This window comes from Erpetoichthys calabaricus, chromosome 7, assembly GCF_900747795.2.
Source record: "Erpetoichthys calabaricus chromosome 7, fErpCal1.3, whole genome shotgun sequence".
In the NCBI taxonomy this organism is placed as follows: domain Eukaryota; kingdom Metazoa; phylum Chordata; class Cladistia; order Polypteriformes; family Polypteridae; genus Erpetoichthys; species Erpetoichthys calabaricus.
The window spans coordinates 97,085,205-97,101,194 of NC_041400.2; the positions used below are offsets into that span (position 1 = coordinate 97,085,205).

General features: G+C 37.9%; 1 protein-coding gene across 1 annotated transcript in view; it reads right to left on the minus strand.

Annotated features, from left to right (window-relative positions):
* The window catches only part of dkk2 (dickkopf WNT signaling pathway inhibitor 2), a 99,726-nt gene that overhangs the window by 14,679 nt on the left and 69,057 nt on the right, over positions 1 to 15,990 (minus strand). The window contains exon 3 of the mRNA XM_028805202.2: positions 6,269 to 6,415. Coding sequence (XP_028661035.1) covers positions 6,269 to 6,415 — 147 coding nt within the window. The remainder of the gene's footprint in view (positions 1 to 6,268; positions 6,416 to 15,990) is intronic.

The window sequence follows — 15,990 nt, forward strand, 5'->3', positions numbered from 1 at the left end:
ATGTACTCAGAAGCGAGGAGAGTGTGTTGAGCAGATGAAAAGAGTACTTTGAGAGGCTGATGAATGAAGAGACCAAGAGAGAGAAGAGGTTGGATGATGTGGAGATAGTAAATCAGGAAGTGCAACGGATTAGCAAGGAGGAAAGAAGGACCTGTGGAAGCATGGAGGTGTTTAGAAGAGATGGCAGTGGAGTTTTTAACCAGATTGTTTAATGGAATCTTGGAAAGTAAGAGGATGCCTGAGGAATGGGGAAGAAGTGTACTGGTGCCGATATTTAAGAATAAGGGGGATGTGCAGGACTGTAGTAACTACAGGGGGATAAAATTGATGAGCCACAGCATGAAGTTATGGGAAAAAGTAGTGGAAGCTAGGTTAAGAAGTGAGGTGATGATTAGTGAGCAGCAGTATGGTTTCATGCCAAGGAAGAGCACCACAGATGTTTGCTCTGAGGGTGTTGATGGAGAAGTATAGAGAAGGCCAGAAGGAGTTGCATTGCGTCTTTGTGGACCTGGAGAAAGCATATGACAGGTTGCCTCGAGAGTTGTGGTATTGTATGAGGAAGTCATGAGTGGAGAAAATTTGTAAGAGATGTACTGGATATGTTGAGGGAAGTGTGATCGTGGTGAGGTCTGTGGTAGGAGTGATGGATGCATTCAAGGTGGAGGTGGAATTATATCAGGGATCGGCTCTGAGCCCTTTCTTATTTGCAATGGTAATGGACAGGTTGATAGACGAGATTAGACAGGAGTCCCCGTGGACTATGATGTTTGCTGATGACATTGTGATCTGTAGCGATAGTAGGGAGCAGGTTGAGGAGACCCTGGAGAGGTGGAGATATGCTTTAGAGAGGAGAGGAATGAAGGCCAATAGGAACAAGACAGAATACATGTGTGTAAATGAGAGGGAGGTCAGTGGAATGGTGAGGATGCAAGAAGTAGAGATGGCGAAGGTGGATGAGTTTAAATACTTGGGATCAACAGTACAGAGCAATGGGGATTGTGGAAGAGAGGTGAAAAAGAGAGTGCAGGCAGGGTGGAATGGGTGGAGAAGAGTGTCAGGAGTAATTTGTGACAGACGAGCAAGAGTGAAAGGGAAGGTCTACAGGACAGTAGTGTGACCAGCTATGTTATATGGGTTGGAGACGGTGGCACTGACCAGAAAGCAGGAGACAGAGCTGGAGGTAGCAGAGTTAAAGATGCTAAGATTTGCATTGGGTGTGACAAGGATGGATAGGATTGGAAATGAGGACATTAGAGGGTCAGCTCAAGTTGGACGTTTGGAAGACAAAGTCAGAGAGGCGAGATTGCGTTGGTTTAGACATGTGCAAAGGAGAGATGCTGAGTATATTGGGAGAAGTATGCTAAGGATAGCGCTGCCAGGTAAGAGGAAAAGAGGAAGGCCTAAGCGAAGATTTATGGATGTGGTGAGAGAGGACATGCAGGTGATGGGTGTAGCAGAACATGATGCAGAGGACAAAAAGATATGGAAGAAGATGATCCACTGTGGCAACCCCTAATGGGAACAGCCAAAAGAAGAAGAAGAAGGACAAATAATAAAGTTCCATCTATTCTGTTTTAATTGTTATATTGATTGTCAGCTCTGTATTTAATTCAATTGGTATAATTTCAGTTTATCAATTTATATATATAAATGTATGTATATTATAGTGTCCTGCGGTGGGTTGGCACCCTGCCCGGGATTGGTTCCTGCCTTGTGCCCTGTGTTGGCTGGGATTGGCTCCAGCAGACCCCCGTGACCCTGTGTTCGGATTCAGCGGGTTGAAATATGGATGGATGGATGGATGTATATTATATATATATATTGTTTTTGTGAGATTTCAGGGTTATGATTAATAAAAAAAATTACCTGCTTGCCTATCAAGAATGCTTTGAAAGTTTACAAATGCTCATCATTATGCTTCTCTATATAAACGTTTTAAAAATTTGCACTTGTCGAGAATGAATGATTGCTTGTATTTTCAAATTATAGGCAAGTGTGCCTTTATACATGAATTGCTATGCTTCCATTTTTTGTTTGGTTATTACAGATCACTGTTCTAAACTGGGATGTGACCAGTAAGCATCTTAATTTGTATCATGTTCCATATAAATCTAGTGTGTCAGTTTTCAAACACTGATCCATGATTCATTATGGCTTTATGAAGTAGGCAATTACAGTACATGTATAGCGAGTCAATAATAACATGAAAGCTAAACTAAAGTGTCAAAAGTAGACAATGCTTTGGCAGAACTTCAGAACTATATAAATGTTTATGAAAGGAGAATCACAGCAGTCAATGGTAAATTCATAGATATAGTGCACAACTTTACAACTGATCAAAATTGGATTTCTTTTCACCTATAATTTAAAGGTAAATGCACACAACCAGAAATATACTGTCTGTATGTCTGATGTCTAAATTTATGAGCAGTAATTCTGTTAGCAATCTTGCTTACTGTATGTAGATACCTGTATACAGAGAATATTCCATTCCTTCATTTATGTTTCTCTTGATAATAATTCATTACATTTATATAGTGCTTTTCTCAGTACTCAAAGCGCTATCCACACAGGGAGGAACCGGGAAGCAAACCCACAATCTTCCACAGTCTCCTTACTGCAAAGCAGCAGCACTACCACTGCGCCACCTGTGAGGATATAATATAAACATTGTATTTCACTAGATGCTGAAATGACTAAAGCATGAATGTTTAATAGGTTTTGTTTTTCATTTGCATGGTTACATTGAGTTGTAAAAAGCTGCCTGGCAATGAATCACTCGACACGTCTCTGTGTTTAAAGAAATATAAAAATACCACCTGAAGTGCATTTTATAGATACAGGAGATACTTTGCAAAAACATTTTACTAAGGAAAAGATTAAATCATTAAATGTGCTATGTGATAAGAGCAAACTAAGTGGTTTTGCTTCCACCTCATGCAGTGCTCTCTGCTACAGGGATGCCGGTATAACTGTAACTGTTAATTAATATTACGGTTCAGAGTTGATGTCAGTAGAATAATGTGCATTTATTTCAGTAAAAATGTGTGCAAGAAAATAATAAACCTATCACCTCTGTTTCTGTAGCACTTGCGCTAGTGAGAATCTAAATAATAAGAGGTCTATTAGTCTAAACTTTCCTCTACCTAGCATCAGACTCTAGGTTCTCCTGAGAGAATTTTTAGGCACTCCCCGGCCATCCAAGAGATATAATATCTCCAGTGTGTGCTTGGTCTGCACTGGGTCTGGTCCCAGTGAAGGTGCTCTGGAATTTACCCAGAGTAACCCTCATTTTTGGACAAGACTCCATACTGAAGTTGTTTTAATTCACAGCAACTACAGTTCCCTAGGTGGAAACTGTGGACCTTAGATTGTGATTGTCATCTTGACTGTTTAATAGTTGGTTGCAAACTGTGATAGTGTGTACTGGACATAACAGTCTGGGCCAAAAATGCTAAATCATCCACAAGCCAAAGAGGTGCAATCCTTTGGCCTCCAAACTGTATTGTATTTGTGTTATATTTTGTTTTCTCTGAAAAAAATCACAAAAATGGGAGGGAGACAAGGTGCACCCTTAGTCTACTACTTTATCCAACCTAAAGATATTTAGTTTAATGCCAAGAATGTTGACCACTCTACATCTGAAAATACAATACAGGACACAAATGGCTTGGAAAAATGAGGCGGAACTCTGTACTTTTTCAGCACAAGAGTAGATACTTTGTATTTCATGGTTACAGGCGTTTTCCAAGTCAATAAAACATATGCAGACAAGATTAGAATCATCTCCCACATTGGAAATGCAGCCTCTCATCTCTCTTTTTGAAAATGAAGACTAATTTTCCAATTTTCCACACCACACATACTGTTGCAGTCTTTCACACAACATTGAAGTGGTGAATTAACCAAGACTCTTCAACAGCATGCATTGTAATAATCTCAGCCACAGTAATGGATCCAGCCCCACCAGCTGCTTCCAGAATGGCCACTTTTGAAGAGGGTGTTTCTTCTGGGTTCAGAAGTTCCTTATTTAGCTGTTTTCTCCCTTGAAGTATCTTCCAGTCATTGAGAACATTTCCTTACACTTTGTAGACAGTTTCCTACACTTGTGAAAAAAATAGCATGTGCAGTCCCTTGCATACATTTTGTAATTTGCTCTGTGATTAGCTACAATCTATTTAAATGTACCTGAAAGCCATTCACCAAGGAGACCCTAAAATAGTACCATAACTAGACAATCACTTTAATAGTGGTGTCTTCTTGGCTGCCGGATTATCTGCTAACAATTTCTGATTTGCCTCCAGCTTTCTAATTGACGATTTTGCAGTAGAAATGTCCTGGAAGTAATAACAATAAAAATAGTAATAATAATAATAATAATTCTTTACATGCACTTCAACCACCACCAATATGCAGCATCCACGTAGAGGATGTAAGGGCAGCCATTTTGTGTCAGTATGTTCACTCACATTAGCCATTAGGTGGTGAAGTGATGAGAGAGATAGCCAATTAAAGACAGATGATGATCAGGGGTCCAGAATGACTAGGCCATGGTGGCATTTTAGCCTGAACATTGGGATACATCCTAATCTTTATAAAGGATGCCAGGGATCTTTCATGACCTCAGACAGTCAAGACCTCAGCTTTACGTCTCATGCAAAGGACAGAGTCATTTCTATAGCAGGTTTCTGAGTCACTGCACTAAGGGTATTGATAATAGGGTAAGCACTCCCTGATGACCTCACCAACACCTCTTTCAGCAGCAACCCTAGCTTTTCCTAGATGATCTCCCATTCAAGCACTTGCTCAGCCCACATATGCTTAGCTTTAAGTGGATTACCTGTTCTGAAATGCAAAAGGTATGGCTGCTGGCCATCAAGTACAAGAAGAATTAATAAAAAAGTGAAGTATATGTCAGGCAGTCCTTGGACACCCTCGCTACCATTTAAGTGATCACTTGACAATTCAACATCTACCTTAAGCTGAGTGTCCAGAACAAATTTCCATCCATCCATCCATTTTCCAACCCGCTGAATCCAAACGCAGGGTCAAGGGGGTCTGCTGGAGCCAATCCCAGCCAGCACAGGGCACAAGGCAGGAACCAATCCTGGGCAGGATGCCAACCCACCGCAGAGAACAAATTTCCCTTCTGACCAAATAATATGATTACAAAGTTATTCATTGACCTGCAATGATATTGGTGAACTTATAAGCAATATTTAAAATCCATTATGAGCACATTAATCCAATTTAGTTCAGACATGCCTTGAAGTCATGAGTTCTGAAGTCTTGTTTTCACAAGAATTGAGGGAGTAGATGGTACATACAGTATCTGTACTCGGCACCTTCAATCTTTATATATCAGTGTTTTTTTTTCTGTACCTCCACTGAGGTACCCACGTAATGGTCTGAATATGTTTAGAGTGGAAATGAAACCGTTGTAATCGCAATACGTCTGCATTGGCTTTGGCTCCTCCTTTGCCATTTAAATAACAATTACCTCCTGAGAAAAACTGTTTTGTCTGCTTGAGCCTATTCTGTCTATATATGTTACTTCACTTAACAGGCCTACTGAGGGGTAAGATTATTGATGAATTCAAACAAAAAAACGTTTACCCTATCTTTTTGATAAACCGCATCCTGATGTGGTTAACGTGGGCAAGAATAACACAATTCTAGAAAGAAACATCCATTTTCCAACCCGCTGAATCCGAACACAGCGTCATGGGGGTCTGCTGGAGCCAATCCCAGCCAACACAGGGCACAAGGCAGGAACCAATCCCGGGCAGGGTGCCAACCCACCGCAGGACACACACAAACACACCCACACACTAGGGCCAATTTAGAATCGCCAATCCACCTAACCTGCATGTCTTTGGACTGTGGGAGGAAACCGGAGCGCCCGGAGGAAACCCACGCAGACACGGGGAGAACATGCAAACTCCACGCAGGGAGGACCCGGGAAGCGAACCCGGGTCCCCAGGTCTCCCAACTGCGAGGCAGCAGCGCTACCCACTGCACCACCATGCTGCCCAGAAAGAAACATTACTCATACTATTTGGCAAAACCCTGTTCAAATGATTTGGCATTTTGATTTTGGTGATGACATGGAGATTAAGTGGAGAGAGTTAAATTATTTAATGAAGGTTTCATCAAAAATGAAAAAATAAGCACAATGTAATGGAAGAAATTACTTGAGTGTTATGAACAATATAAAGAAGACTGAGAATATCAACAATGACATGTACACAAATTTTCTTAAACTCACCTTTTACGTGCGGTAACTTTGATTGTGTTTTTCCTATGTTTTGCCACCCCATATCTCTGGTGGTAAGCTGCCCATTCTTTTTGTTATGACCATCTATAATAGGAATGTGAGCAGTCAGAATACTTTCCGAATTTGCAATACAGATACCTGAAGAAAAAAAAAAAAAAAAGCAGCTATTACATAAAGCAGCAGAATGTAAAAAATAGACTAATATAACAATGCTGTTAGCTTTATTTTTTATTATTATTATTAATTAATTATCTTTTTTATAATAATCACCATAAACTCAAAGTGTATATGAAGGCAAGAGAAAGTGAGATATTAGAATTCTAGTAGGTTTTGTCAGTCATATAAGAATAATTGCAGGTGCACAGCAAAATCACCAATGTTAAATTTATATTTATTGTACAAAAATTTTGTTGACCATGTTTCCACATATACACTTTGAAGGGTTACTTTAAAACTAATAGGGTTAACATAATACTAGCAATTTTGCTGTGTGGATGGTGGGTACAAAAAAAGACATGGACTGTACTTTCTGCGGTTCCTCTGTCCAGCATGTATCAATTACTGGACTAATTTAGATCTCTTTTCTTCTTTCTAGCATGTGTTCTTAGGGCTGACCATTTCTCTCCTAAAAGCACTGCAGACAGCTTGTTTTTCTAGCAGAGCAGGGACCACTTCCTCAAGGATCAGTTAATACTGCTTGTTTTATTTTATTTTAGCATGCCAGTGATATTCATCTCTAAGAAGAATGCCATCAGTGAAATAAACATAATTTCAGCATGAAAATTATTATTCATTTTGATCAAAACAATATTGAGATAAAGGGCATTTTTATGAAGATCAGCTTGAAGTAAAACGAAAGGTTGCAAAAGTTTTGATTAAGATCTTGCAGTTTCTGAAAATACCATGTATTTTATTGCAATATTTCAATATTATAAGATGTGCAACATAAAGTATGCTTAATATTTAGCAGATTATATTGTTAAATTGTTATTGTTTTAACAGTAAAATTACATATGAGGAAGCTATAGAAACCCTATTTTTTACCTCAAATAAATACCCCCAACTATGCTCCAAATAATTATTATTACTTTGCTGTTTTTTGATTGGAAAATATTAAGCCTTTATTTTACAAGATGGTCTTCATGAATATATTGATAGTAGATATAAAAATTGGACTGAAGCCCCATCCATGATCCTGACTTGAACACAGAAGATTCACTTTTTGGATGGAAATAACTTGATCCTCCTTCACTAAGAAAGAATACCCAAAACAAGGTGCTTTTAAATATAATGTGTCCAATTGATATTAGTTACACTGTTAGTGTTAATGCACTGGAGTTTGAATTATTATTTTCAGGTGCTCTTTACAATATTTGAACAATAGCAACACATCAGGATGCAGAAATTTTGTAAGAAGTTGGAAAGAGCAAATACGCAGTACCTGTGACTACAGTCATTAACAAATGTTGACAATGCTAAAGGCAGACAGCAGCCAACAGGCATCCCACTAAGAGGTTCAGAGGCCAAATAGGCATCTTCCTTTACTAACAGGTAGTTGTTGAAATGACCACCATCATTTATTTACATTTTTTTAATAATTTTTATTGATTTTACCAATTATCTTACAATGAAAGAATTACAATAAGAAAATCAGTATGCAATGCTATATTCTTTTCTTATCAGGTAAAAAATCCTCCAAAGATCCTGAGAACAAGAAATCAAACAATAAAATGTCAGGTACTACCTGACAAAAAAATGAGACATACTGAAGGTTCGAAGAGATTTTAAATGCTTAATTAAGGATCATAGTGGTAAATATCTATCAAATTCCAAATAATGGTTACTCATAATGCAAATTAGATTTTTTATTTCAATTTTAACTAAAACAGTACATCAGAAGCCTGTGGCAGGAAATTCAAAGTATTACTGATTACATGCCTGCTCCTTCTCCCTGCAACGACAATGAGGACTTCCTCAACACACTTAACAGCAATTTTGAACGTTTTATTTTTCCAACAAAACTTCGGCAAGGAAATACACCTCTCGGGATGATGACCAAGTATTGCATCTGAGCATAACTGATGTTCAGAGGAGCATACATAGAGTCAACCAATGAAAGGCTGTAGAACCAGATAATATGGTCATGTGCTCAGGGAATGTGCTGACCAATCAGTACACATAATCATTGTTGTATTTAACACTTCTCTAAACCAGGCTTTTTTTGTTGTTTCAAAGTCACATCTTTCATACTAGTATCAAGGAAGTCAACCGTTGCATTCCTTAGTGACTACACTCCCATAGCACTCAGTCCTAATATGATGAAGTGCCTTGAGAGTCTTTTCAAGGTCCACATAACATCCAGGTTTTCTCCCATACCAAATCTCCTTCAGTCAGCTGACCGTCCTAATCCCTCCATCGGCGACACTATAGATACTGCACACCACCTGAGGTTGACACACCTGGAGGGTCAAGACACTTGTGTTCTGATGCCATCCTTAAACTTCATCTCCACATTTAACTGTTTGGGGACTGAATATTTTTTCAAAAAAACTCAGTTTTCGGAAAAGCACAGAAAGCAATGGTTTCATACATAAACAAACATAAAACAGCTGGGGCCTCATGTACAGTATAACGCCATGTATAGAACTCACACTATAACATGGCGTAAGCACAAAAGCTTAAATGTTCATACGTAAAAAAAAATCCAGATGCATAAATCTGTGCGAATGCCAACTTCCACGTTCTTCCGCTACATACATCCCGGTCAGTGTGAAAAGTAATGCACGTGCACGCGCCTGCTGTCCCACCCCAACTCCTCCCAGAATTACGCCTCTTTGAATATGCAAATCAATATAAATAGCCCTTAAGCGCAGCTTTCTGTGTAAAGACAATGGCAAAAGCACAAGGGAAAATAGAAGAATTACAGCAAATACCAAGTGGAAAAACGTACTATTTGTTGGTTTAAACAGTGGTATAAACAACAAAAGGAAGTTGATCGAGTGACATAGCGTGTCGGAGAAACTAGAAAGCTCAAGTTCACAAAGTTGCACAGTGCCAAAAATAAAAAAGAAATTGTCACATATCAAAGTCGCCGTGAAAAGGCGAGTTGCAGCCCACCATCTGAGTGTCATATGAAAGCTTATTATGGTACGGAGGAAAAAAAAGGCACACAGTGGGAAAAAAGCACAAAATGTCAACGTTAATCTCGAAATTTCCACTTTAATCACATAGTTTATTTTATCATTAAAGTAGAACATCATAAACTTCATCTTAAAATCGTTTAATTTACTAGTTTCTCAAATCCCATTGTAACTAAAGTAGCACGTTAAATGCTTTGTTTTGTATTTGATCTTCTATGTGCTCTATGTGTGTGAATCATTACATGCTTCCGGGCTTTCTCTTCCTCCGACATGACACAGAATCCATTACATTCATAATATTACAGCTCTCTGAATAATTAAAATACTGAGTTGTATACATGATATCATTTTCACAATGATAAGAGTTAAAGCATGTTATTAAACATGGCAACACGGTGGCGCAGTGATTGTTCATGTCTCACGCAAGATGCTTGCTGCGCCATGCGCGACCTTCGATGAAATACTTTATTCTAGCAGTACTGTCTCTTTCAAATGTACTAACCCCAAATTGCTCTCCTTACTTTTCTTTCTCCAAATACCCAATTGCCACACAATCAGCTCTGTAATAGACGTTAAGCCATCTGTAAGCTTAGAACGCCGATTCTTCAAAACTTTTAAAGAACACTGAAATATCTTCGTAGTACGTGTTTAATTATTCTATCCATCTATCATTCCAGTGTCGCACCAGCACCAGCAAGAATACAGCGCGAGGCAGGAACAATCTGTGAACGGAGTGCCAGCTCCTCGCTAGCACTGTGGCACTGTGTCCTCACATGTTTAATTATTAACAATATAGATTATTTAAATGAAGTTAAAGTTTTATCTATATAATATAATAAACATATTTTGCTGCATTTCATCTTAAAAATTATATCATCATCATATGTAAATACGCGCTTTAGAAAGTGGCTCAAGTTGTGCAATATTATAACTGTAGTGCAAGTTTACAGTGAGGTGATTGTACTTAGAAGTACAAACAGTTCTACAAGGAGAACTTGATGGACTGATTGAGTGCGTTTATAGTTCTTGGGATGAAACTGTTTCTGAAGCGCGAGGTCCGTACAGGAAAGGCTTTGAAGCGTTTGCCATGTGAGAGCAGTTCAACAGACAGCATGGCTGAGGCAGTGTGTGCTTGATGCTGTATACCGATAATTCTCTTTCCGATCAGCTGCTGTAGATCTGTGATTCCCCACTCAGATATAGTGATATAAATACTCTGAGTGGTGCAGTGGGAGTAATATGGGAAAAGATGATCTGCTGTGGCAACCCCTAATGGGGAGCAGCTGAAAGAAGATAAAGATAGTAACAACGCTAAAGCAGCTATGGTATTTGGAATACTTTGGCTATTCCCTGGACCATTATATTGTTACAGGTTAATTACAATCAGATGCCTTAAACTAATATGCAGTTAGTTTCAGTGCATATAATAAAGCCGTGTCAGGGGATGTGGATCTAAAAAAGAAAGGGTAACCACACAGGAACAGTAGCACTGCTTTGACGCTGGGTGCTGCCAGTTTGGTGGTGGCAGAAGCAATGCAATGCAATCTGGTTTGCAACTCTTGTTATCGTAAGTGGAAGTCCTCCCAGACAAACGTTCTTGTAGGCACATCAGCTGCAGACCAATCAACTCATGCTGGTATCTCTCTTTCATTTTTAATCTCTATCTCCAGATCAATTGCATCAAAATCACAGTTCGACAAGTCAAGAGTGTGATTCAGCGATAATATGCAAAATGTTGTCCACGAAGTATTGAACTTTGCGTATTCGTTTTGGTCTCTTGCCAGATGTTGATGTCATTTTAGAGGTTGTTTCCTCTTGTCACTTAATCATGCGCAGGGAATTGAAGTCAAATCAACAAAGCTAACTTTTCTTCTAGCAAAGAGAGTTAAACTAAAACGTAATGGCAAGTTTTGTCGCAGTTCACAGCTGATTACTGTTCTCTACCCCTGAATTTCGACAAATGTCAACATTCGCCCTGAGAGAGTCAATACAATTATTCTTCAGCACCTCATGGACAACATTGCTCTACAGGTTTTGGAAACCCATGACAAACCAAAAACCCCTCACCCCCCCAACACCCCCCCAAAATAGTATATTAGACACCAGTTAGTCTGAGTTGGAAACAATACATGAAATACCATTATTTTAAGCACTGGCTCTGAAGGCTCCGAAGATTCTGTCTTGACTGATCTAATCTTCACCTTGATAATCTATGACTGCACATCATTAAGTTCACAGACAACACAACAGTGATAGGCCTCATCAGTGGTATTGATGAGATGGCTTATAGAGAGGAGGTGAAACAAAGCGTGAACTACTGTGAGAGCAATAACGTGACCTTGAATGTTGATAAAATAAAGGAGAACACTGAAAAGTTTATGGAGGACCATGCCACACAACTTCACCTCTCTGTCAACAATTCTACTATGGAGTCAGTCAGGAGCACAAAGTTCCTGGGACTTGAGATAACACATGATCTCACCTTGGACCCAACACACCTCCTTCTCTATTCAGAGGTGACTGCATGTCCTGTGGAACATTAAAAGAGATTGCCTCCCCACTCCCATCCTCATCATTTTCTACAGATGAAGCATATATTGACCACCTGCATCTCTGTCTGGTATCAGGACTGTAAAGCCTCCAACAGGATTTCACTGCAGAAGGTGGTGAGAGTAGCTGAGATGCTCACTGGAACATCTCTTCCTAGTAAACAGGAACTCTACAGCAAACAGTGCAAAAACAGAAAGGCCACATTTACCCCGAAAATGGACTGTTTGCCCTTTTGCCCTCTAGTACGTGGTACCAAAGTACATGGTGCAGAGCTGACATTTTTCATAAAAAACATTGTACCAAAGCCATTAGACTGTTAAACAATAACCAGTCTGATAATACAGTTTGAATCTGTTAGTACAAAGAAATATATACAGTAACTCAATCTGTTGGTGATTATCTGCTGTTTAATGCTGTTATTCTTGTTTATTTTTGTTGTCCATTCTTGCATATAAGTGAACCAAGTGTAACAATTTAGTTCTGCTGTGCACTTCTGTGATTGGTTTCAAACGACAAATAATGTCAAGGGGGTATAGGTCTCTTCCAGGACCAGTTCGAGTTTCAGCAAGATAAGATGACATGCATGCAATGTAATGTAAATCACCATAAAAGGCTGTTCATTAAGCAAAGAAGCCTAATTTTTTATTATATTGCTCTTAGAGAATTAGGAATTATTGTTAAATAAAAGCTATCTGAAAGATAAGGGAACATTTTATTGAAATTATGTCTTAGGCCGGGATAAATTTTATAACCTAAACTTACCAGTATTAACTGAGAATGTTGAAAAGCACTCTAAATATACATTAGTACATTTGAAACAGCAAATCAGAAAAAAAACATAATAACCTTTGCAGAAACAAATATTATCCATGCATTGAATCAACTGTCCCTTTATGAATGTGATCATTTTAAGAATCCTAATCTTTACTGTTTAAAATTTTAAAATAAAAAAATTCTTGCCCTATTTTTATGTTTTCAAAATGCTTATATTAACTTTTTAATTTTTTAGCATTTTCAGATATCCCGCATCCTGTGATTGTATAGTATGTTCTGACATATAGTTCAGTGAATAAATTAGGTAAGGCCAAAGGAGGGCTGACAACTTTACAACAATGAGGAATTGACATTAACTCTAAACTTAAGTTTAAACTGGAATAATACAATAGTATATATTATTTTTCTGTTTTGATTTAACCAATTTTAAAATTTAAGTTTTATTTTTTACCTAAATTGTGTTATTGAAGCAATTCAGTTAGGGTGCAATAGAATGAATATCATTTGGCTTTAAAGACAGTTAGTCTGAATCAGCCTATGAATGATTTGAAACATTTTCCGTGCACTTACTATGTCAGTTTCTAAGCCACTTAATCCAGATCAGGGTTTTTTGGCTGATTGGGGCTGGAGTCTATCCCAGCTAGCATATGTCACAAAGCAGGGATAAACCCTGGACAGAGCGTCAGTCCATCATAGGGCCAGGATGATATTCAAGTTGAAATGTTTCAAAATTAAACTGATACTGTATGTCACAAATAACATTTAACTTAAACAAATCTCACGTTTCATGCACAGAAAAGGAAAATATTATATATATTTACACAATATATATCCAGTACATTTAATAAAATAGACTACTTACAGCATGACAATGTCCACAACCAAAGCATGTAATTACAGGGTGTTTTAATGTGCGAATTTTAAAGAGGTTATACTCAGGCTCTGCGGTGGGTTGGCACCCTGCCCGGGAGTGGTTCCTGCCTTGTGCCCTGTGTTGGCTGGGATTGGCTCCAGCAGACCCCCTTGACCCTGTGTTCGGATTCAGCGGGTTGGAAAATGGATGGATGGATGGATATACTCAGGCTACGTAACATACAGGTCTGGACCATACCAACAGAAGACTGTAACACATTTATAAATGCAGATCAGACAAGTAATCTTAGATTTACTACAGGGGTTTTAATCTACAGTGAAGCAAATGAAGACCTGAAATGATGAAGGGAGTGAGTAAAGCTGACATCAGCTTTTTACTTCAAATGTGTTATCTTTTCTTTGTTGACTTCACAGAAGTAATCAAATAATTCAAACTACTACTTACTGTAATATTTTTTTATTTGACTACTGCTGTTGTTTTAAGGGTGTTGGAGTATTGAAGAAATACTTGACCACATACTATGATGAAAATTTTCCTAGAATGTGGGGGATCATGTGGCTCCAGAGGTTATCAGACATCATTTGACTCCTACCTAAATGCTCCGAGAGGCTGCTGCTGCAATGTCTGTGTTGCGACTGGAGGAGGGATTGCAGGAAATACAAACAGATGTGGTTTCAAAGAGGTTTAAATATTAAATGGTTGATTGTGCCTTGTCCTTCCTCCTGAACCCTCATTATGAAGGATCTGATTATTTTCTTTCACAACAAAGATTGGAAATATAAGAGACCAGTTACCTAGAAAAAGAAGCACCTTATTGGACCTTTACATTTCAACACAACGTGAACTTCTATATTGTTATTTTTACTATTCTTTTCTACCTAGACAAATGCAAATTTTAAGAACACATTTGTGCATTATTTTATATTTAGTATGCATGTACTAAATGTAGTGCATGTACTAAATGTAGTGCACATATTATCAACAAATTGTGAATTTTATTGCACAGTACATTTTACATTGACAGTTCTGACTGAATGTAGACAATGTGCACATTTATAGATTGGTAGAATTAATATATCCATGCTCTGGAGGCTTCCCATATATGCTGTATCAGTGAAGTGATGATTAGGAAAATGTTGTCACATTGTTTCAGTAACCTTTTACTTTGCTAACACTGAGCAAAAATAATGATGGATTTGGGTATATTTACTTACTGTATGAAATGAGACAATAACGAAATACTGAGATGGACTGGCGCCCTGTCCAGGATTTGTTCTGCCTTGTGCCCTGTGCTACCTGGAATAGCCTCCAGCACCCCCTGCGACCCAGAGCTGGATTAAGTGGGTTAGAAAATTACATGACATGACATGACTACTGAAATATTTCTGTGCAAAACTGAGGTGAAAATAAAGTTGTGTAGAGACGACTTGAATAAGCTGATCGGTGAGTTGTTGTAACATTCTGAAGTTGAGAATTTGTTATTTCATCACATTACATGACCTGAACTTATAGTTAGGATGTTTGAATTTTGGGAATAGTGCACCTATATGTACAGCACTCTGTGGTTCCAATTGGTGAAGAGTGCTATACAAACATAAAACAAATTGAACTGCATCTGTTTTTGTAGTAGTAAGTAAACAGCATGAAGAGGGAAAACTCTGCAATGAATTTTATCTTCTGTGGATGCACATAATAAACACTTTTTGTTGTATTTCTTTTTTCTTTTTCTTTTAACTTTTATGTCTATTGTTAAATTTTTTCATCTACTGAACAATCAAGCCCAGTTTTTTTATTGTTCCTTATAAATAGGCTTTTCCAAATAAAATAAAATGTGGCTATTATACCAGTAAGAATTTATGGAATGATGAAGACAATGCTTATTAATACATTTAAAATCTGCATTTAAATAACAGTATATTCAGTTTGTGCTCAGATTTGATCACAGATTAATTTTGTAAACAGTATTTTTACATTCTGAGTACGTGATTGACATTTGCATACAAAGCAAAAAGAGAACAGCCATTAACTATTGGCAAAGACAAGCTCAGCCATTTTCAGATTTGAATTGAATTAATTGAACAAAAAAAAATAAAACTCCCAAAAACAATACTATTGAAGTTAATATCACAGTGAGTCAAAGCAAGTTAGAAATTCTGTAATGGGATTGTACAATAGTACAATTAAAGCACAAGGAAAAATAAGATTGGGCAGAATAGATCTTTAAAAGATCCTGCAAGGGATTGGCATCCAGCATCCTGGGTTTACATTTCATATCAGGTTGCTCTCTGTGTACTGTAGTCTGAACATTTTTCCTGAATATGTGACATTTTCACTTTCCAGTGATGTCTTAAAGAGATAGTGTAGTTAGTGTAGTT